General features: G+C 28.6%; 1 protein-coding gene across 5 annotated transcripts in view; it reads right to left on the bottom strand.

Annotated features, from left to right (window-relative positions):
* The window catches only part of LOC123301881 (protein groucho), a 282,227-nt gene that overhangs the window by 8,184 nt on the left and 248,754 nt on the right, over window positions 1-25,289 (bottom strand). For 4 of the 5 annotated variants that reach the window (XM_044884825.1, XM_044884826.1, XM_044884829.1 and 1 more), the window contains 5 exons: window positions 25,199-25,243; window positions 13,253-13,390; window positions 12,089-12,121; window positions 10,755-11,045; window positions 9,957-10,058 (listed from right to left, as the gene is read on the bottom strand). In XM_044884825.1, coding sequence (XP_044740760.1) covers window positions 9,957-10,058; window positions 10,755-11,045; window positions 12,089-12,121; window positions 13,253-13,390; window positions 25,199-25,243 — 609 coding nt within the window. The remainder of the gene's footprint in view (window positions 1-9,956; window positions 10,059-10,754; window positions 11,046-12,088; window positions 12,122-13,252; window positions 13,391-25,198; window positions 25,244-25,289) is intronic. The other variant, XM_044884827.1, reaches the window with a different exon arrangement.

The following is a 25,289-nucleotide window of genomic DNA, read 5'->3' as shown; positions in this document are numbered from 1 at the left end:
ATAGGAATTGGCTCCTAGTTAAATTGTTTACATATTTTTGATATGTTGTTGTTTTAAGTTTTCTGAATTAATGTCTCAATGGATACAATGAAAAGTAATGAAAAATTTTGATGTTATTGAAGCATTTTCTCCGCTTTTGATAAACCAAAAAACTTTGGAAAGTGATATTAAACTCTAGCTTAGACTCTCGTGATTCTCGTACCTTGTTTTTTAATATATCTTAAATAGTTTTCATGAAAATTAGTATACGATTGGCTTTTGAGGCGTAAATCGATCTACCTAGGCTTCATTTTTAGAAAATTTCGTTTTATTCGCGTTTTCAGAAAAAACTGAAACATTGACTACAAAATATGGCTCTGCCTGACATCTATTGGCGACGAAATAAAGTATATTTTACCGGGATATTCAAATTGATATTTGTGTAGAGATATTTTAAATGGTTCCAAAAATACCAAATAAAGCTCGGTGATCCTGATACTTAACCTTAACTACCTATAAGGATGTAAATTATTTTTGATGAACACCGCTGAGTAAACTATATCTAATAATATTTATCACATTTATTATACAAATAATTAAATTTTAATTTATTATCAAATTAAAAATTCATATAATACGTGTTTTGTGCAAAAATTTTTGATATATTATACAAATATTTAAAAAAAATATTAAATTTTTGCATTTTTTATTCAGGTTGTAGTTTTAAGAACTGTATAAAGGAATAACTAACTAACAATGGGATCGAAATTCGGCACGGGTCGATTTAGTATAAATCTATTATTCGTAAATTATAAACTGGCTAAATTGCCATAATAATGTTATCGAAATAATTTGATAAAAATGTCATCTATTAGGAAAGTATTATAAAAAATGAACGAACTGGAGAGAGAAATGTTTGAGAAAAAAAAATGTTTAAATCTAGTTAAATGATTACAATATCAGTGAATAAAATAATACGAATGCTAATGTGAAGAGAATGTAGGAGACTGGTGGGAATAATGGGATGAGTAAGGGTAAATATGGTGTATATATATGCAAGGAGAGAAATAATAACCGACCAACCTAAAATGACTGTGAAACAGGGTTGGATTTAAAAAGAAACGAGTTGGCATGTATATAACCAATGCTTGTCAAATGAAATAGAGAAGAAAGTTGTCTAGGTCGGTTCATTGAATTTTTTTCGAATTTTCAATTACCCATCGTTAAAGTCTCCTTGCATCAATGTAGTGTTGTTAGTTTTTGGCTAGCTTTCACCTTTGTGCGAAATTTCGCATCCAGCATCCCGCTTTCTTGAAAAATATGAAAGCTAGGTTTAATTTGACCACAAATTTGAAAATTATGACCCAAATTTATTAGGATTCCATACTTGGTTTATCAAAATTGGATATAATTTGGATGTGATAGAGCAAAATTAAATTTTTTGGATTTTGATGACCTCATAAAGTTCAAAAAAACGATTTTTTTGTTAATATAGCCAAATTTTATCCGATCTGATTGAATTTTTTTTTTAATTCCACTAATTTTGGGTCAAAATTTTCATCAGTACTGTTGGTTTTTCGTTAGCTTTCACCTTTGTGCGAAATTTCGCATCCAGGATCTCGCTTTCTTGAAACATGTGAAAGCTAGGTTTAATTTGACCACGAGATTATTTTGATGAATACCATTTTTGGATTAAACGGGATATATTTATTGAAATGAAGTGTAATGCGAATATTATCAATCCTTCGCATATTAAATTCTTATTCTGATCTCGCTATCATGTGATGAATATGATTGAAGGTACTGCACATACACTCCCATTCCCAAACATTTACAATTTACACCTTTCAATCCACACATTCATTTTGTAAAATCATCTATTAACTGTGTATGTAGCCGTCAACATAAATGAATGGAGCGATACGCCATCAACAAGCAAGAGTGGACCATTCTATCTCCATGGTATGCATACCATGGACGCGTACTCCGAACATACACTCTCTTCCTACCAATACTCTTGGGGTTGATATGGTACCAGAAGAGCACAGGTAGGTAGTAACTGATTTGTTCTGCCTAGTTTTATTAATTTTCTAGAAGAAAGTCATTGTTTTTACTCAGAAAATCGTAAAAAATGTTTTATAAAATGCTTACATTTTGATATTTTATATTTAAACCTCAAGATTGTGGTAGATTAAGGTGCCCCATTTTCTAACTTCCTTGCAGAAGGTATAGAAATATTTCAGATATAGAAATATCGAATAATTCGTTACTTGACAATTCGGCAGAAGGCTAAATTGAGCAACTCATCGACTCTAAAGTCCCGTTTCTCTTTAAAATGTTCCATCTTTCGTTCTTTTTTGAGTAAGAGCAGGTCCTTCCCTTGCTCTTTGCAAGGTATGGGTATGGAGGTTAGCGGGCCATGCTCGAGCATCGGACCTCAAAGCAATGGTTCAGAGCACCTAGCCAAATCTATCCCCGCTACGCTGTTCAGTGGCTATTATAACCAACTGATGTACTGACACCCAGAATTTGCCTAGCGCTGAGTTTCCTGATTTCTTCTGGTTCGACTATGGCCGAACCAAACCATTTCCTTCGCTGCTGTATGAGCGCCGGGCAGTAACAGAGAAAGTGGATCGATGTTTCTTCTGAATTTTCTTCGCATCTGTCACACGCGGGAGATTGTCTTTTTCCAATCTGATGTTGGAACTTGTTCAGGTTATCATGCCCTGTGAGTAACTCTACGATGACTCTAATATCAGCTCTGTTTAGTTTCAAGATCTCCTCGGCTCTGTTACCGAGCGAGTTTCCTTCACCCAACATGCTTTTGGCGATTCGCTCTCCCTCGTAGCTGGTCCATGCTTTTAATTGTTGATTTTTCAGATTATCTCCTAATCTGTTAAGACCTTCTTGGTATGACATCCTCGCAAGCTTTTCTTGAGTGGGAGCCATACACTTTGCAAGGTAACTCAAATCATCAAATTATTGGGAAAATCGTAAAAATGGTCATGTGGACATTAATCAGAAAGTTATTGGCCAGGATTCTAAATGGTATTATCCACAATGGTTCTAGTTATACGAAATACGATGACTACCAGTAGAGGAGATAGATAAGCGATACTATACTAGTAAGCGAACTGAGAGGGAATTCATTAACTCACACCATTCAACCGTTTTGTGTAGTCACTGGTCGACTCCGTTCTGCCTCCGTTGTGCCTGCTCCGTCTGTCTGTCTGTCTGTCCGTTCGTCTATCATGATGAGGAAAAATTCATCTCGTTTTATTATTATGATACACTTTTTCATTTAATTGAAATCAAATCCGAACAAACATATTTACAATAGCTTTCACATTTTGCAGTCACATTTTTTTTTTTGTTGAGGCGTCAGTTTGGGTGTTTCTGGTGTCTCTGGGTTGATAGTGGTTTGAGGGTATACGAACGAGGGTGGCAATACATTTTATAATAGTCTTTAGTGTTGAGGGAAATATTTTTTGCCTGTGTATATATAAATATTATATTCAAAGTTGGAAAAAAAAAAAATTTGGTCATTATTATTTCGCATTGCTCTTTAAATCATTTTAATATAATATCTCACACTCTTCTGAGCTTTTTTATTTTGGAAAATTTATTTACGTCGCATTGACAGTATGGTTATTCTTAACATATACTCAAAATTTTATTTGATAGGAAAATGGGTTTACGGACACTCTTTGAACATTTTTTATGGGCTGTATGAATAAGATCTAATAATATGAGACCATTCTTTAAAATGTATTGAATTATTTTTGCCCATAACTTAATTTTTTCGGTGAAAATTATTGATATTTAAATCTGTCTAAACTGTCATTGTAATTAATTTCTAAATTTACCCAAAAAGCTCTAATATTTGCATCAAAATACACATGTCAATAACAAATTAATATATATTTGAATTTATTATATTAAATATTTATCATTACGTTTTTCCTAGAATTCAGGATAGTAGATATTACACCACCAGATAGGTGGTATGTTATGCAACGTAAAATGTATATAATTAATAAAATTATAGTAGTTTAGAATCCCTTCCGGATGAATTTAATGATTCTCAAAAGTTCGATAATGCGATGTCACTACCATATCTCTGTACCTAGGTATATAATAGCGATGGGACGAATGTTGCATGAGTTGTGAAAGTGAGTTGTCAGAAGTTAAAGATAATAGACATAATTTAAAATAAGTAATTGTAGGTAATGCATTTTTTAAACGAATATTACAATTACTTCATACAATCAAAAGTAAAAATAGCTATAAAATTAAATTATTTACAGAATGAAACAAGTATTTGACTGCTAAAATCAATATCTTAACTTTACAGAATAATATCTTGTATATAAAAAAGTAAGCGCTATATTTATGACACGACATCTCTCTTTTGTAACCGAAAATATAAGTAAATAAAAAATATAAATTTTATTAGTATAGTTTTTTTTCGAATGCGAATGTTCTAATATACGAATATTCGTTACATCACTAGTAGATAGGTATTACAACATACGGTATCGCAGGGTTTTATACATAATTATTAAATATTTATTAAATAAAAGTAGGTAAAGTAATAACTAATAATAGCTACTAAATACTAAAACTGTGATATCGATTTCAATCATGTAATAACTATTTAAACGGGTTGTATTCTTTAAAACTGTGTGTACACTTTTATGGTTGTTATTTTACGTTATAAAGTCAAAAAAACACGGACATTATTACTCGTTTTAACCGATATTTGAGTTGACAAGGCTTAAATAAAAGTTAATAAGGCTCAAATTATAGTTTATAGCATTAAAAATAATATTACGATGTTGATTATGGTTGATTGTTATTAATTGTCTATATACAATTTTGAAAAATACAATCCGAATAATTTTTTTTTATATAATAAGTACAATAATTATTAATTGTGATAGAAATCAATAAAATGTAATCAAATGAATAAAAGAAAAAATAAATAATTCATATTTATGTAACTATTGTCAATAACAATAACGGAAGAACTGTAATATATAGCATATCCTAGAAGTTTTTAAAACCTAGGTCAAGTTTAATGCGTAAGAAGTGCGAAATTTTAAGTGTCAACTTAAAAAAAAACACCTGTTCATGAATATAATTGTGTTTGAATTTTGAAACCCTCCGTAAACTTTACGGAGATACGGTTTTTGGTGTGCGTTTAATTTTTACTGAATGTATTAAAAAGATTCTCGACCCAATTTTTCGTGATAACCGTCTGCAATATAATGTGTTACAACTTCAATCGATTTCGTTCTCCTTTAATAATTTTTTTCGAATTATAATTTTTTGTGTAAAATATTTAAAAAAATTACTGATTAGCACCCAATATTTGTTGGAGGCAATCAATATACATATCAATTTATTTGGCCTGTCTCATTGGATGGAGCGAGAGAGAAAGAAGCCGTGAATAGAGTAAAAAAAAAACAAAACAAGTATTTGTTTATTTATTATTTTTACAGTAGCAATAAATAGTTTAACAATATAATAGAATTTTTTAACAAATAAATAGCTTTTGGGAGCCGTAGCATAGTGTAGCAGAATTGTAGTGTAGTCAAGCAAGCAAACTACAAAAAAAAAATATACTCGGGAAAAAGATGGCAAATATATTTTACAAAAGTGAGTAAAAAAAACTGCTTTATAAACATACTTGGCTGGTAAATACTATTAGTCTAGGGTCATGAGTAGAATTTGATTGTCGTATGCGAACGGCTGAAAATTTGGTAGGCGGACAAACCTGGTGCACATTTTCATGGAATTACTCATTTAATCCATTACTCATTTAATCCACTGATAAAACAGCATGTAAAAAAATCAGGCAAGTTCATTTTGTTAAGAGCCGTTTTAGAGCATAAGATTTGCACATGGTCTTTTTCTATAAAAGAACATCTAATACTACGAATGGCACTAGACTTGACTGTAGTAAACACTATATACAGTATTGGGTTGAAACTGAAGGATATTACACCTCAGCTCAGTCTATGTTATATGTGTGGTTGAATATGTGGGGCGCAGAATGGGACGCAGAATAGGGTAAACGTGGTATGAGGTTTAATCATTTGAAAAAGGCAAATAAGAATATAAATAAATACATTCAGAGATGTAACACAGATTGTTGGTTACAAAATATACATTTTATACCAGTGGCAACATTCGAAATGTTCTTTGTGGTGGCATCAAAAAAATGAACCGATTTGATTTCTGATTCTGATTTCTATAAACAATCATATTAAAATAAATTTTATTCCCACAAATATTGGGAAAAAGTTTTGGCCATACACAGTAATTGATAGCAAAAAACTAGCTTTTTATGCGTTTGATCATTCAATTTGAATGAATTTGGTTCTTTGACCACACTATGTGTGTGTGTGTCTGTCTGTCTGTAGCATCGTAGGGCCTAAGGAAATGAACCTATTTTGATTTTCTTCTTTCTTTTTTGAAAGGTAATTTAATAGAAAATGTTTTTGAATATGTTCTTGAACAAGTGCGAGTTTAGAATTCCATACTCGAAAAATTTTAAGAGTTCTATCAGCGAGATGTACGGAAAGAGTTTGCTTATGCTCAAATAAGACTAAAAGCATGGAAAATGTAAATTTATCGATGTTATCAAACAAGTTCACTGGAAAAACTGTACGAAATACGCCTCTGTAATATGTTTTTTTTTTTTTCGTAGTGTTAAAAAAGTTTTATAACAATGAAATACATATAAATATATATAAAATATAATGAATAGTATTTTTGTGAAATACTACATTATTTGTATATAAGCAGAAGAGGTGGGAAGGTGTTTTTAGGGAGAAAAAATTATATATATATATTGTATATACTTTCAATGGAAATTCATATACATATCTAGATATGGCATATATAAAAAGCTTTAGGCGAAAAAAAATCTACTAAATTATATGAAATCAAATTTAAATTACCGTTGTGTAAAATTTGTTGATATCAATCTTAACTTAATTTTTATTTACATAGTCTGTGTATGTGTCGTCCAAAATAACATGTTGGGGATGCTTTTAAATAGGGAAAAATGTGGGGAAGGAGGCTTGAACGGGAAAAATTATAAAAGTTGATGAGGAAATTGGTCGAATGTATACACAAAATAAAAAGGATAAATTAATACAACTTTTTATAACACTTATTACTTTATACAGGTTGTATTTTTTAGTACTGTATATAAGGTTTTCCTATCACAAATAAAAGCTCACCACTTAGTGAAATTTTATAGCTTTAGGAGTTTAATTTATTTATTTGTATATAGGTATATTAAATTTAGTCTGTAACACTTAGTAATGTTGATAAAGAAAAAAACTTTGAAACAGTTCTCAAAACGTTCTAATTAATCTATTTCTGATTATCCGTCAATAACTTAAAAACGAGACGAAGATATAGCGAGCTCAAATTTTAACAGCTTATTTTTACACCTAGAAAATCCGACAGTGGTTTAATACAGGATGATTTTTAAATGTTTTAAATATTCATAGAAAACGTCTTATAAAAATAAAACAAATGCAAACAAAGAAAGAGAAAAAGGCATAGAAAGAGAGAACTAATAAACCTTGATGTATTTATTTTTTATTAAAATGTATGAGAGACGAAGAAAAGTGGATGAGATTCTTAATTTTTGTACTCAAGAGAAAATATAAAACACACTTGATGTATATTTGCTCGAGTATACGACGCGATGTGTGAAACTTATGATTTATTTAAGAAAAGTAAAGAAAAAATAAACATTTTCACAATATTTGCTCTGTTTTTCCTTAACTTAAATATGACTAATAGTAAATAATTCAAGTTTTTATGAAAATTTACTTTTTGTTCTAAATATTTTTCTTAGTGTAGGAAAAATTTTCTTTTATTTAAAGAAAAACTAAAAAATCGAAGAAATGTAGTACAATTGTTAGAAAGATAAATACGTGTGTTTCTGCTTTTGGCTTCATCAAATTATTAAAAATTTTTTAGGATTTTATTCGGAGGGAATAAGTTGAGAATACTTTCATCAATTAAGATACAAATTTTGAAAAAATTGTGTGTATTTTTAAGTGTTGTATAGGGTACTGTCTACGTCAGGTTGTTGTCAGTTTTAAACAATTGATGCTTTGTCTGTTATAGGTACTATGTGGTATTATTTATAAGTGCTAACCTGAAGACATACGATTTAATTCGTTGCCTGAGAAGCTATGTAGTTATTCAGTATCGGTGAATAACAGCTGCACTGTGTGCTGTTTTTGTCAGGTTATTGTCAGTTTCAAACAATAGATGCTTTATCGACCATACAAAACGTATGAAAACTATCCTCCTTGTATGAAAATTATCACTTGAACTTTGCATCTTTTTTGTATCTTTATTTTTAACAAAGATACCAACATTTTGAAAACTATTGGATAAAAGAAAAGAAACAAATTTACTTGTTTTTGTAACTAAATTACCCTCCGTATAAAAATAATTCAATCAAATTTATTTCGAAGAAAATTGGATACGATAATAGTTAGAAAATACAAAACCAATTTAAAAAACACCCCAAATTGAATTTCACAAAATAGTTAGTTGATTTCCATTTAATAATTCTTATTTTATAATATTTTGTAAACTGTTTTTCCTCTTTTGTTTTTCATTTTAAATCGAAGAGAAAAACTGAACAAATAATATAAATATATATAAAACAGTAAATATAGTGTTGAACTTTTCATTTTACCCAATAACATATTTTTTTTCGGGTGAAAAACAGTTATGTTGACATTTTATAATATTAAAAGAAAATGAATTTTTCTTACATATACATATTATATATATATATTTTTTTTTCCTAGAGTTTTTATTTTATTTTTTATATAAATATAAATTTTTCTTTTCGAGGAAAAATTTATTATAATTTATTATTTTTGTTTATATTTTTTTTTTGTGAAATGAATTTGTGTATTTTAATATAAATATATTTATGTAAAACAAACTTGCTTGTACGCTGAAAATCAACAAAAAATGAAAACTTTTTTCGTCTTGATATTATTTGATTTTTATGCCCGAAATACACTTCGAAACAACCAAAAACTTGATACTTGAAGATGTGTAACTTCAATTAACTCGAAGATTTGAGGAGTGACCTATGGCCATCGGATATTCAAGGCTATTTGTAAAAGAGACCAAAGTGTGCTCGTTAGAAAGTTTTCTCCTCTGATTTGCACGTTTCACAGACGTATGTTTTTATGCTTTCTCGAGAGCTTTTGTAAACGGCCATTGTACAATTTTAGTAAAATCTTATTTCTTTCAATTGTTTTTAATTCTTTTTTACTTGATTCTGGTTCAAAATAAGATATATTTGAAAGGAAAGGATATATTTGAATCAAGAAAAGTGTAAAATTAAATTCTGTGAAGAATAAGACAAGTATTTGACTTCTAAAATTAATATCTTAAATTTTCAGAAAAATATCTTGTAAATAAACAAGTAAGCACTACATTTATAATGTACGAAGATACCAAAGGGACATAGTTCCTAACGAGTGTCCCACAACACTTCTCTAAATAGTTTTATGTTGCTTCAATCAACCATATATAATTTTGTTTCGTACTTATAAAATCGCTTATACCTAGCCAACGAAAAGTCAAACGGCCATGAAACAAACATCATATTTGAAGGGATAAATAGGGCTTTCTAATACGTCGAGCAGTTTTCATAAAAAGTGGTGTGAAATTTCCGAACACCATGATTGAGTCTTCAAGTGTAAGTGTATTAAGGAGTAGTAAATCTGCAAGTTAACTTTTTTTTAACATTAAAATAAGTTCTAGTAGGTAGGTCCCTAAAAGGATAGTTCGTTTTAATTGAACACAGTTGTAATATGTTTAAAAAAAAAGGCGTACAATATAGAAGAAACGTACAGGTAGGTTGTGTAAATAAATGTAGGCATTAAGTTCTATACGTGTATTATATTACTTACGTGTCCTAGTTTGTCTTCTTTTCGTCGCTTCACATCTTGTTCAACATCAGGTGGTGATCGTGATCGATATTTGTCACGTTCACCAGGTGATACCGAATTTCTCTATAACAAGTATAACAACAAAAGTTAATTATTATAATCAAATAAACATACATTTTATTAAATAACAAAAAAAAAATTACGAAAAGTTTTAAATCTAGAGTCAGGGATACAATTTAACAGTCATTTCTGAACGGATGGAAGCTATTGCAACCGGTCGTGTTTAAAGTTGGACAATAAATACACTGCAATTTTAGGACGAATTATGATATGATTTTTGCATTGTCTGTTCAATTATTTTCTTAAGTCCTCTGATATGAAAATTTTCAAAGAGAAAAAGTTGAGAAGCATCGACCTTGATAACCAAATCATTTCCCAACCATTTTGAAAAGACTGTCAAATATTACGCCTGGCTTTAGGACTATAGTATATTAGATAAATAACAAAATAAATATCACAAAAAGTTTTTTGTTCGTGAGTTAACAAAGTTGTTAGGAAGTAATTAAAAATGAAGAAAACATTTAGAAGGAAGGAGATTGAAGAGGGAGCGAAAAAGAAAGAGAAGGAGGTAGCAGTAACTTTTTTATTTTTAATATAAAGCGTTAAAAAACATTAGGGAGTGTAAAAAAAGTAGTCAATTTATTATTTTTATATAAGATTGATGAAATTAGTGATTGGAGGGGTAAAAAGAATGATTTTGTGCAAACGATTTATTCTTTTATGTAAAGTAGAGTAATTACAAATCTTAAAAATACTTACTAATCGATCATCGGCTCCTATTGACCCCGAACTTTTAATATCATTTGACTCTCGTCCATGTAAATCGGGTTTAAGTAAGGGATGTGCTTGTGCGGCAGCGGCTGCTGCTGCCGCTGCTACAGCTGCATGTGGAGCACCTGGAGCACCTGGAACACCCGCTGCACCAAGACCAGCACCAAATGCTAATAAACCAGCACCGGCTGGACCCATACCTGGTAAACCGGGATGTGGACCAATTGGTAAACCAGGCCCATGTGCACCATGTGGTAACTGTTGTGCATGGATTTGTTGCTAAATAACACAAAATTAAAAAAAATTTTTAAAATATTGTCTTTGTTTAGAAAAAGGATTCAATTTTAGACTCTTTTAGCATAATGGCTCATGAAGACAAATTTTGTGGTCTTGAAGAAAAATTTAGTAATAATTTTTGTATTTTTATTTTTTTTTAAACTTTGTAAAGAACGTTTGTAATGTGTTATATACATAAATTTAGCTACTGACGATGGTTGTTTACGGATTATCAAGAGAGCCAATTTTAAATCATGCGCTGTTAAAGTCTATCATGGGTCACTATGTTCAAGAGCCATATTCTGAATTAAAGTATGTTTCTACATAAATATTATAAAATGAATTATTTATTTTTTTCGATATCTTGAAATTGCCTTGTTTCAGCCGTTTAACTCAATTAAAATTTTCTCTCTATAACGATTGTAAATCATAGATCTTTGGAATCTTAGTTATGCCGAAACGTTTTTTTTATTAAAAATCAGTATTTTTCCAAAAATGTTTACAAAAACTAAATAAAATTCGTTCTAGAGAGAAAGAAAATATTCGAAGAAACACAAAGCTGTTTCGTAGCTAAAAATGTATGCTAAAAAAAATCCCAATCCAATTAAACTAAAGTCAAGCTATTGACTGACTTAGTTATAAAGAAAAAAGAAAATGTATTATTAAATTTACACGTGCAAATTTAAAAGAAACAAAAAAAAAAGTTATCCCATTTGCCCGATAAAGGAAATTAAAGAAAAAAATACGAAAAATTAAAAAATAAAAATCAAATTAGGAAAAAAAAAAAAATGAAAAATCTACGAAAATTATTTTGCACACTTTATAATATTTGTGTAAATTATTGGAAAAAACTTTTAAGGATTATTTCCTTAGACTTTACTGTACTTAAATATTACAAAAAAAATAGATAAAGTAGCTTTAAACTGAAATGAGACCGCCTGAAAAATAATTTACATATACGTTCATCTATATTCTCTGTTGTTCGGTCTCATTTCAGTTTGCAGCCAACTCTAATTAATGTATAAAAGAGACTAAGAACTACTTACAAGCAATTGTTGAAGACCCTGCTGCTGTTGTTGCTGTAAACAACAGACAGAAATCAACAACGGATTATCAAATTTTTTATTTAAAAAAAATTGAGCAACAGACTTTCAAAAATACAATTTATCCAAATAGTTTCAAAACATAATCTATCGAAATGAATTTATCTTTTAAGAAATTCGTGAACGATGAAAACTGAATATGTCTTCAACCTACCGGGTGTTTCTTTTAACTTGACATATACGTGAAACAGGTAAAATGAGTTTAATCGAAGAAATTGCTTCAAACAAGAAAAATGTTAGGTTTTCAGGTTCAATTAAAACCTCACTCTAATTCAAAAAAAGACAAACATTAGATGAACACTTTAAATTAGAAAGCTGTTCTTTATCGCTCGTTTTTCGTCGAAAAATCACGATACTGACTTAAAATATCGATATTGAGTTCTATTATTTTTTCTTTCAAGATATTACACAAATATTTTTGTCTCTGAAAATCTGGTGCTCATTTATAAACATAGAAAAACATAAAATGAATTATTCATTTTCAATCCCATCACCTTTGCTCGATTAATTAGTTTCTGTATAAGGCGTTTTGTTGCATTCAAACCTCATTCTACCCAAAAAAAAAAAATAAGAGCAGATCAAAGAGGATTAAGAATTTTAAAGGACCTTTCAAACAATGAAAATTGTTTGGAAAAACTTGGAAGTAAGTACCAATTTTGGAAGTAAGTAATTTTCCATATTTTTTTTGATACTCTGTAATATTTATTCTTTTTCTAATCAAAACGTTTTTTAAAATACGCAAATTTTAATATATTTTTAAAATCAAAATAATGATTAAATTAACACTAAATAAAAAAATAATAAACAAATCTAGAATTTTGGAAAGAAAAAATCAAAAAAATTAAATATATAATGTCTAAAAGCTACAAAAATATTTGGAAATATGGCTTTTTGGATTAACAAAAAAAAATTTCGAATTCATGCAACTATTCAAAATAGAAAACTACAGTAAAGAAAATTCATTGGAAAAGGTTGGATTGGGTTGGGTTGGGTTTGGTTTAATTTAAAAAAAATAAATTCTAGATAAAAAAAAATATTTTAAATTAAATAATAAATTAATATCTAAAAATAATTTTGTAAATAAAAGTATAAAAAGATAAAACCTACCCCAATAATGGCATTTAATTCTGTCATTGTAACTTGTTTGGCTCGATCAACAGCAGTCGCTACTTGTTGTTGATGCTCTTGCGCCAAAAATGGTAATAATTGTGCAATAATTGCATTCAGTCGTTTTGCAATTTCAGTCTGTAAAATAATAATAATAAAATTATGTTAATATTTCAATTAAAATATATTTATTGTATATGAAATCATATATACATAATATAATTATTTAGTGATGTTACGAATCTTTGTTATTTCTTTTTCTTATCGCCTGCAGGATAAGTATTCTTTTTTACCTTTTCAGTGTAATTCGACAAATAAATGTCTACTAATCCGCCTGATTTATTTGTGATACTCATTTTAGAGAATTAATCTCGCATTAGTAAAGACAAATAGCGTGTATTTCGTGCGAACTCGAGTGGTAAAAGTGCTCGGATTTGTTCATACTTCTAACTTTTCTGTGTTTTTGGCAATTTGACACGAACGTTTTAAATAACATTGGACAGAATATCGTCTAGTTTTCGAAACTCCGTGAACAGAAATTAAAGCACTTGATTTGAGCTAGTTATTGATAGCTAGTCAAATTGATATACATTTAGTTTCCTCCGAAACAGATTTTGTAGGCGCTGAGTGGGATATTGCATACGATTGGCGCGCAGCGTTTTGTTTGAAACGAAGCTAGCACGATTGTTAAGTATTAAGTATTCTATGTATATTTATTACAGATATACGTATTTTTGTAACATCACTATAAATAAATGGAGAACTAATAATATTTATAATAAAATGGGTGTTTAATAATAATTATTATGAATTTTAACACGTCTACATTTTAATTAATTAAGCTTTTAGTGAGTACTATTATTTTGATTTTATTTTAATGCTTTTAAATAAATATCATCAAACCGAAAAACCATTCATTTCATTTTACAAACTGTACAAGTCTGTAGGTGGTGTAATGAGACACCATTTTAATTAAAAACAGAAACACGAATGTTTAATTAAGAGAATCTTTGATTTAAAAAATTTATTTAATAATACAGTGGAGTCTCGATAATCGAAACATTTTATATCGGAACATTTATAATGAATTTTTTCATACAATCCCAGCAAACGGAAACGTCCAATCTCACAGGAAGATATCTCCTAATAGAATTTGTCATGAAAATCAGTTCAGATTCTTTCTGAAAATCAGTTCGGCTTTTTTCGAGGGTCTATCAAATTGTATTTATTTACTATTGTATTTACTAGCTACTAGTTAAGGTTATACGAGTGCCAAGGCGATTTTGGCTAAATCAATTCTAAAAATTTTAGGGAGGATTGCCCGATTATTTAACAGGGTACATAGGCACATTTAACATTGGTTTTATGAGAAAACAGTAGATGGATGATATGTTTTCATAGATTTCTCCAAAACAAGTCGGTGAAAATTAAAAAAATTACCTTAAACTTCTCATCTATTTCTATGCAAGCATATTGTACCATAGCAAACCGTGGTAGGGTACAGCTAGTAATAATATAATACAATTATTATAATTATTAAAATTTGTAAATAATATATTTTGAATTGATTATCAAATATTTACTATTTTAAGTTAAGTATTTAATCACATCACACCCATAACACCCATCGTAGTTAGTAGTAATCTATTGGTGGTTGATGGTTGTGGTCCATTCAATTATTTTACAAAATGAATCAAAAATTTGCTATAACAGTTTCGATTTGTTTGGTTGTACGAAAAATTCTTTTTATTAATACTGTTGTAAGTTTGATTTAGAATTAAAGTCAGGTAAAATTAGGTAGAACCCATGTTGAAAACTATTGGGGAAATAATTTTGCTATACGATAACTAGTGAAGCGTTAAATAAATAAAATAAATACTAAGAAACTATAGTAATTTACAACAATATTGTTTAAATGTATGAATGGTTTCGTTATTCCATTTTAAATTTGCTTATGATTGCCATATTGATTAATTAGGGATTTCCCCAATAAGCTTATAATACGAAACACTGATTATGCTTTGATTTTCCATTTAAATATGGTTCAATTTTTTTGATTAACTGTGTACACATATCTATGATTCTAATAGGTCAAATGTTAATAAAATATTAAAATTTAAAAACAGTATTTTAAAATTATATATTTATTATATAAATATAGATTTTTTGATTTGATATATATTATATTCAAACATACAATTTTTTGATTATATTATATAAGTGGTAGAGCAGAGGATGAGGTGAATTAGTTAAATATGATTGTTAAATGGTGTTTATAATAATTATATTAATATAATATATTGGATTTTGGACTGTCATAGAAAAAAGGTTTTTTAAATTTATTTTTATTTATATTTCAAAAATATATTAACTACAATTATTTTTGCATATAAATTATAATATTTATGTTTTTTTTTTTATATTATTTTAATTATTTTTATCAGGTCAATTTATGTAATAAATATTAGTTTTATTATTTATAGATGGGACGCATACTACATAGAAAATATTCAAAAACGGGAATCAAGAAAAATTAAAGGTTCTAATAATTGTGTGTTCTCCGTGTTTTACATTTTCAGTCATAAATAGAAAAATTTTCGATTTTCAATGGTTAAATTTATAGATTTGAGAGCTGTGAAAGTTTTTAACATATAAATTCTATATTGAAGTGTTTTTAAAGGTATGTTTTATTATGTAATAAGGCTAATTTTCTTGGAAAACTAATATTCATTAGTTTAAACCATGAAAATTATTTTCCTATAAAGAAAATTATAAAAAGCGGCACTCGTTTTTCCATAAAATACATTTAAAATGATGAAATCAACGGCATTTGTGTGTTATTTCTTCTATACGTGATTTTCTATAAATCTTTAGGCATCCATATTTCAAAAAATATGGTATCTATCGGAGAATTTTACTCATAATTTTCGTCTAATTTTCCCATCTTCTAACAGAATCCACTCTCAAAATTTGAAAAGTAATTTTAAATATTTTCATACATTCACTTTGTTTGGGAATGTCCTTAATTTAAAAATGAAAATAAAAAATCACACGCAATGTACTAATTAGGACACATTTTTATATTGCTGTTTGAATTCAAATCATTTATATAACAATAATATAAAAAAAGAAAGCATTTCTTTTTTTCCATTTAAAGTTGAAAGCATTCACATTTTCTCGTTTTTCGCCCCCAAATAGATTTATATATTTTTCTTGGTAATATTTTTTTTTGATTCCAACACAATTGATTCAAAATAATTATGATGTGATATTTCTTTTGTTAATGTGTGGAAAAAAATAATGTTTGAATATAAAAGAAAATATTTTTCCGGAGAAAAAAATGAGAGGATAATTAATGATGTAATATATTGTTTATTATCAGATTATTATTACCATTGGAAAAATTGTTTTATACAGTGAAAATCGTTTTAAATGACGAACAGGTTTTAAAAACGAAATTGATTTTATTCGTTGAATTTACGTTCGACCTTACTTTACATCATTTATAAACCCTAATTTAACAAATTTATTAAAATGAATTCAAGCCATTATGTAATCATTCAACACAACTTAAAAAGTTATTTATTTTAGAAAACAGCGTACACTTGAAGTGAATTTTAAGTGCGTATCCACTATTTTATTCTTTCAACTTCAACTCAAGTGTACAAATAACACTTCATAACTTACTACCCTTTAATAAAAATCTTTTTCTAAAGTAAATCATTAAATGTTTAGTTAAATACGGGTTGTATTTTTTTAAACTGTATATATACCTAAAAAACTATAAGTATATTATTCTTAATTTTATTTTAAGTCAAGAATTTGTTCGTTCATGGCAATTTTTCTTCGTATCTATCGACTGCTCTAACTCACAATTTTGGTAAACGATTGTCCTTGGTCTCCTCTATTGATACTAAAAAAATGGTGGAAGCGTTGGGAAGACGTATTATAATATATTTACTTATTAAAATACTTTGACAGCCGGACAGACAATCGAAAATGGACGTATTGGGTGATTTTATGAACATCGATACCAAAATTTTGTTCTTAGCATCAATACTTTTAAGCCTTACAACTTGGGACTAAACTAGGTATACCTTGATATTTATTTCATATAGACGGAATACCGAACCGGTTGAAAAGTTTAAAATATTTAGAAAATATTAATGATCTGAGAAGAAAATACGCTTTTGAGTGATGCAAATATGACCAAATGCGTTAGGAGTTTTGAACCTTTCGAATAAATTCTTGAATTTTCAAAATCAGTCCAAAGTGAATATTACAAAAGATGAAATCAACTGGAAAAACATGGCAAATACATTCATTATCGAAGATACAACCTGTATTCCATTGATTCCCTTAGGATACTCTTTTGTGTCACTGGACAAGAAATAAATATAGGGAAGCAAATTTACTTAGGGGGAACAAAACAAATTAAAAGAAATGCTCATACCACACACACACACAATTTTGAAAACAACCCTTTTTTTTGTGTGATTGTTAAATCGGAAATAATAATTACGAATTAATTTAATTTAGAAAAAAAAAAGGGAAAAAAATTGTGCGGATAAAAGTATTGATTTCACAGACAGTGCAAAAAAAAAAATAAATTGTTAAAAAGAAATTATAGTAGAACCTCTTTATAACATAACATAAATCATATTTAATATTTTCTATATAAAAATAAACAACATATATATAGAATTTGTTCGCATCATATACGTTATTATTACTTTGTGATGTGTGAAAAAATTTATGTATGTATGTATGTGAACAGAGGGTTAGAGGTTTACACTGTAATTCAGAAAAATTTGAACATATTCGAGTTAGAAGTCTCGTATTCTTTTCAATTTTCTTGCACAAAATATGTTAGTTTTTAAAATAATTGAATATTGACGATGGTAGAACAATACTGACCCAAGAATCATTATTCTTAAAATATAGATTTTGACATGTGGGTACAAAAAGAAACGTAATTCTTCATAATTCTTCCTTACCAGACTCATCCAAGTACCATGTGTCAAAATTTTCCTCGAGACATTCCAACTTCTTACTTCATGAAGAAAAATGATTTTTACCCGACTGCGTGACACGCAAAGGAGTGGTAATGTATTTATCATTCTATATTTGCAGGTATGTTCTTTTCTGGTATTCTAGAGACCAAAAGCGAGGATCGATCTTGATGGTTCTTACGTCAATCAATTGGTCTTAATCTTACGAGTGTTAATGAAGCGATGGCAGTTAAGAAAATTCAATATGGCGATCATATTGTGAAAAAGAAAAAAGAAAAGTCTACGAGTTGTGATTAGTTAGGTATCATGGACGTAAAAAGTGTAAATATAAAAAATCAAAAAAACCCGACTGCGTTAAATATAAACTGGAAAGAAAAAAACAAGCCTAGAAGTTTACATAGCGACTTTAACAGTCAGGACTCGAAACGATATACTTATAAATGAATTGATAAGTAAGTTTTTTCGTCCTCAGTTTTACCTACTTTGTTTCTGCTATTTTACTCATTTTTAGGGCCAAAAAACATCACATTCAAACTAAACGCAAATAACGGGTTCTCATCGTTTTAGATATCCAAGAAAATCTGTTTATTTCGAGACAATATAAATTACATAAAACTGGACTAAGTTTTCTCTATTTTTAGGAGTTTGGTCTACTTTTTTCTGCCATGAACACTTTTATGTAAAAAAAAAACGACCTAATGGATGTTCTTTACTAAATCATGGTCAATTTTTTATGTACAAACGTGTACATAGTATCACATATAGAATAACATTTACCACCTCACACTTTCGAGTTGATGTGTAAAAGCATCTCCAGCGCCTTTCGGGGTTAGAAAAAGAGAATGTTCATGTGATTTCTTTTTTTTCCCTTCGTATATGTTGTTAGGCATAATATATACTTTTTTTATTGTATTGGTATTACAACACTATATAGCAGATAAGGGGATGACCGGGGAGGGTGACGGGAGGTAGTTAAGCATACAGGAAAGAGTGTGACATCGATTTTTGTTGGAAAAATTTAACATTGTTGTTTGTCTCCACTTCATCCCTCATCATTCCAGTGATCCATGTATGTATACGAGTAGTGTGTGTATATATAACTAATCCAGGACCGATGATAGAAACATATCCTATATAAATACAGGAAGAACTACCAGGAAATAAGGAAGCCAGTATAAAGTGTGTTTAAAAAAAATTTTACTGTATGAATTAATTGTAATATTAGTTTGAAAAAGACATACTTCTGATTTAGTAGTCAACCAAATATGTGTGTACATTACCTACATTTGATTTGATCAGGATATTTATTATGACATAGCACCAAAATTTCCTTGAATTTACTTTAAATTATCTCTATTATCTTTAACTTCTGACAAGTCACTTTCACAACTAATTTTTTTTGGCATATTCTCAAAATTCATGGCAAGCTGAATCGATTGAAAAAGGTGGGTTTTTGGTGTCGTTTTTATGTTACAATTTTTTGGGTATTTATCTCCCAACCAGCAAACAAATCAGAACGATAACGTCCGATAAGGATCATAGTTCCAATTATCGGATTAGGTCATGCATTTTTATGGGGAGATTCTATCAATTCATCTGAGTGACATACAAGTTAGAGCCCTGATCCGTTTTTCGAGCTAGAACGAGCATTTAATGTTACAGCCTGTATGCTAAAGATGAATCAAACACTCCTATATCCTATACGCCATCTATATATTTTATACCCTGTGATGAGTGTAAAAGGAGTAAACTACATGTACTTCGTTATAAACATGACAGTGATAAACGTATTATATTTGTGGAGCTGTTTTTTTTTTGCTGGTTTTTCTTTTATACTTTTTTTTCCACCATATATGACATACACAATTTTTTTTGCTCCATCTCTTACTTTCTAAATACGTGTTTAATGTGTTTCTCTTTATAGAAAATTTAGTTCACCGCCGATGAATGTATTTACCAGGCATGCATGATTTCATATTCTTTATACATTTGACAGTTTTTTTTAAATACTCTGATTATACTGAGTCGTATATCATTGCTTAAGCTGCAGTGACAAATTCACTGGTTTCATAGAAAGAATATATTGTTTTTTGTTTTTCTCTGTTAACCAATCGAATTAATGTAACAAACAGCAGAAAAAATTATTTTTCGAACTATAAAAACAGCCTAGGTTATCAAAGATTTGTTTCTATCTCTTTCTATCAAAACATCTGGGTGTCCTCAGAGAACTCTTGTTCTTTTTTGTAACCACACATTTCAATGTGCTTCAGATATTACGAGCATAACTTTCTTTTAATCGATGGGAAGACCAAGGACACGTGAGTCGTGGAATTACGAAGCTTGCAAATTACAAAAAAACTATCAAAAGTTTATTCGTTTGGTAACCCAAGAAAGTTTGTTCTGGCCTTTTGCACTGGTCGAAAAGACCAAACAAGTTTTTGATCTGCAAACAAAAATGTACTTCGGCTTCAAGACTATTAGGAATAACATAAACATATACTCTTTTCTGGCATACCTGGTTTTAATAATAAATACTCTAGCACTCATAAGAGCAATATAATCTTTGTATTACTGCTCTACACTACGTATTCCTGTTTGAGTGAGTGTTGGTCATGTTTACTAGTCACCTCCTGGATGTAATGTTAACTTAACAAGAGGGATGACTAAGGATGTGTGTATGAGTTGTGAACTTTAAGGGGATGATGTTTGAAGGGTGGAAAAATGGTTTTATATATATGTGTTGCTAACACTATTATTTAATGCCATTATATCTATTAATACAGAGTGTCAATTTACATTTAAAATATTTGTATTAAAAAAAAATTTGTATGTTTTTTTTTGTACTTTGCTAATAGACACCCAGTTTCTAAGAAATTTTCTCGAATCGATTCGAAGAATTGTTTTTTGTGTGAGATTTTGGACGATATTTCAGAAACTTTGCATTCAAACCTAGAATGAAAACGATTTTTGAATATTTCGGGTCAAAATTACCCAATGAACTCAGTTTTATCGAAATTGGATACTTTTCTCCTAAGACATACAAAAAAAATGGGTTTATTTAATGACTGGGTGTATTGTTTCTGAGATATCATCAAAAATCCCATACAAAAAACTACTTTTTGGATGGATTTCAGGTAATTTTCTAGAAAATATTAGTGTTTTTCGTCACTTTTGTAGCCTTATTACACTAGAAATTTCATGATTGACTAAAAATAAATAAGAAGGAATATTTTCTCTGAAATCCCTTGAAATTCATTGCTTTTTCAAGTCTTTGCTGAAGAGATTTTCGGAGATATGTTGAGAAATAATTATTCAATCGATAGATTTATCATTATCCAAAAATTAAATGTTGGTAAAATCGAAAAAATTAGATGTTGGTAAAATCTCTAATACTGAAATTTCTCATCTGATTTCCATAATAATTCCCAAGTTTTCCTGGTTTTGGTAAAGGAGTTCATCCCTGTATATTGCTAACACTATTATTTAATACCATTTTATACGCTATATGTATTTTTTTTCTTCACATTTTTACCATTTATTATTATTATTTATTTATTTATTTATTTATTTTTTTTATTTTTTTATTTTTTGTATAAAAACGTATGAAATATAAATAATTTTTATTTATTTATTTTAATTTTTTTTTCTACTTACTTTGATATGATTTATAATTTTTGTTTTTTACATGATTTGATGTATAATTCTAGACTTTTTTTATTTCTTATTATTTTCATCACAATTTTAATTTGTACACCATAAATCGAAGTACACATCGAAAGTCAAACTTTTAAAAGGTGCAGTTTCTACAAAAATGTAGTTGGCACAATCATATATGGCATCTATGTGTTCGTAAAAACCAAATCCTATATTTAAAGGTAACGCAAAGAAAATCTTTCATAGAAGTAATGATTTAGCTGTATTTGTTCCAATCTTTAGGAAATTGTTTGAAAGTATTTTTACTTAATTTCAATATGAAACAGCCAACTTCGGAATGAGATTGTCATTATTTTAATTTGTTTCAGCCACGCAAGTGAATCTGCGGTCACAATTAATCATCGTATATGTAATTTTATATCGATAAAGAATACGAAGGAAGTAATAAATAGAGTTAGTTTAGCATTACACATATTATTTAAGTGGTTGATGGTTGTTGTTACAACGGCGTAGGTAGGTGGGTGGGAATGGGTTGTAGGATTGGCCTTTAAACAACAACAATAAAGTATTGTTGTATATAACATAACATAGAGAATAAACACGCACAACTAATTAACTAAACCGATAACAATCGATATTTAGTTTAATATTTTATATAACTATGACTGCTGTTGGGGGTGCTGTTAGTTGACGGCTTTGATGGTTGGTCTATGTCAATTATGACTTATAAAATTATATTGTAAATGACTTATTATTATTAACTTTTACCGTGTCATCAAAAAATGTTTAAACTTAAGGTAGTACTATCGGTAATAGATTTCGCATTCAGAATTGAATGAAACTTGGAAAAAGTTAATTCGATTAATCGTTGTGATAGGCTGACGTAGTACAAGATGATATAAGATAATATATGATAATATAAGACGAAAAGTAAGAATAAAATTTTTCGATATCTGGAGTTTTTTTGCAAAACATCGAAAAGTTAATTATTTAGCTGTCGATATTTTGAAAACCAAGGCAGATATGGAAAAATTTTATTCTTATTTTTCGTCTACATTCATGAAGTTAAAACAAAATTCACTATCAAAGTTGAAAATAAGGTACAAATAGTTTAAACTTTCCTTGGCGCTTGTACTATCTTAATCTCAGCCCATTTACATGCATATTTGATTAACAAACGTCATTTGTGATCTTATTAATTGCAGAATTGTCCTTTAATATTAACTGACACATATAAGTCATTTAAATTTTCAAAGTATATCTACCTACGTCATCAAACTAACTTACATATCCATGATATCAATATATTTCCATTATTACTATAAAACTTGCACCCCCACCACCCTCAACCCCTATTATATTAACCTTTTCTAAATAACACATATATAAATAATAAATATAATTGATAGATGGAATATATAACTAAGTAAGCTATCTAGGTATATTATTATTATTATTATTACTAAAACTTCTTGATTGAATTGAAAATAAAGGCTTTATAAATAAATAATTCTAATTCATATATGTATTTACATCAATTACATGTATAATATCTCTTGAATATCCTGTGTCCTATGGTTCATTATATTTATCAACTAGCTGTGAACTACCCGCTTTGCTGGGCAACATCCCCACTTGCACCCCTCCCTCCACATTTCCTTCCGTGGGATAACAGTTTCCGAAGGTTAAAAGTAGATAAAAACAATAGATCTTTGAAGCTGGTTGTATATCGTGTCAATATTTGAGCTTAATCGATGCACAACTTTTTTAGTTTTTGAAGCATATCCCTTTCAACCCCTATTTCAACCTCTTACTCTACTATAATACATCAAAATCCGTTGCGTAGTTTCAAAGATTTAAGCGTACATAGGGACATAGGGACAGAAAAAGCGACTTTATTTTATAATATGTAGTGAAGTGTGTCTTGAAGTTTTACCATTAATTTTTCAACATGATTCATTTACTGTATACAAAATAAAATATGTATACAGTGAAGGAAGGTTGAAGGTGGGTAAGGTATAAAATTGAACCAACTAACTTGTTACATTCATTATTTATTTAACACTACCACTACTTCCACCATTATATTATTATTAATTTATTGATTTTGCAATTACAATAATAATTAGTTAGCTCTGGTATTAAAGTATAAAGTAGATATAACCTAACGTTAACCCTATCTATGATATGTATAACCTAACCCATATTACACGGAATATATCTTAAACTGGGAGCCAGTAACATTTATGTTGGTTAATTTTTAGATTTGAGCTGTTAAATATTGTCTAACAAGGCTAGTTATCAAAAGATTAAATGACAAATATTTTCCTGTAAAGAAAATTATAAGAAGCGGGACTCGTTTTTCCATAAAATACATTTTAAGTGATGAAATGAATGACATTAGTGTGTTATTTTTTCGATAAGTGATTTTCTCTGAATTTTTAGGCATCATTATTTAGAAAAACAATAGTTTACATCGAAAAAATTTTACTCTTAATTTTCGTCTAATTTTCCCTCAAGTTCTAACAAAATCCTTCTGCAATATATGAAACTTTAATCTGATATACTTTCATAAATTCATTTTTTGGGAAATTTCCATAAACGGAAACTGTTTTCGTATACTTCCTAAAAGAAACTGTACACTTACTTTGTGTGTGAAAAAGCTTTCATGTGAGCATATAAAATTGAAGCTACATTTAATTTGATTGGCTCCCGAACTATAAAATATTAGATATTAGTTATGAATTATAATTATTATATGATTAATAATTTGTTGAATATATAATTATGTTTTATCCATTAGATCTAGATATATTATTTGTCATAATAACTATTAAAATTATTTATTTATTATTCTATCGGTAAAGTAGGCAAACCAGCGGCATTATAGGCTATATTGATTCAATTAGCAATTAAAATGTTTTTGATTGATTTGTCATTTTAGAAAATAATATTAATTATTGAGTTTTGAATCGGAATGAAGGGAGAATTAATTCAGTCTGGTAATTTGAAGTTTTTTTTTGGAATATTTCGAATTTCGAATTAATTATTTTAAGTTTCCGTTACATACTAACATACTAACATACGTATGAAGCTTGTAAAAGCGTGCTAAAAACAAGTTTTAAAATTTTTTAATTTAACTTAAATTTCAAGTCATCAAATTTGAAAAAAATACTAAGAATTTCACTAAAATATACAAAATTGTGAAATAATTCTTTCAGGGAAAAATCTTATGTTCATCGTAACATAAAAAAAAAGCAGTTCTTTAATATTTTCTTACCTGTTTGTGCATTTCCACATTAAGCCCATATGACATTTCATAATACTGTAACAAAAAGAAAAACGCAGCTTAGTAAAAACTTAAAAAGTTA

The sequence above is a fragment of the Chrysoperla carnea genome, chromosome 5, assembly GCF_905475395.1.
Source record: "Chrysoperla carnea chromosome 5, inChrCarn1.1, whole genome shotgun sequence".
NCBI lineage: Eukaryota > Metazoa > Arthropoda > Insecta > Neuroptera > Chrysopidae > Chrysoperla > Chrysoperla carnea.
Note: the sequence above shows the minus strand (reverse complement) of the source record. Positions and strands in the feature narration are given on the sequence as shown.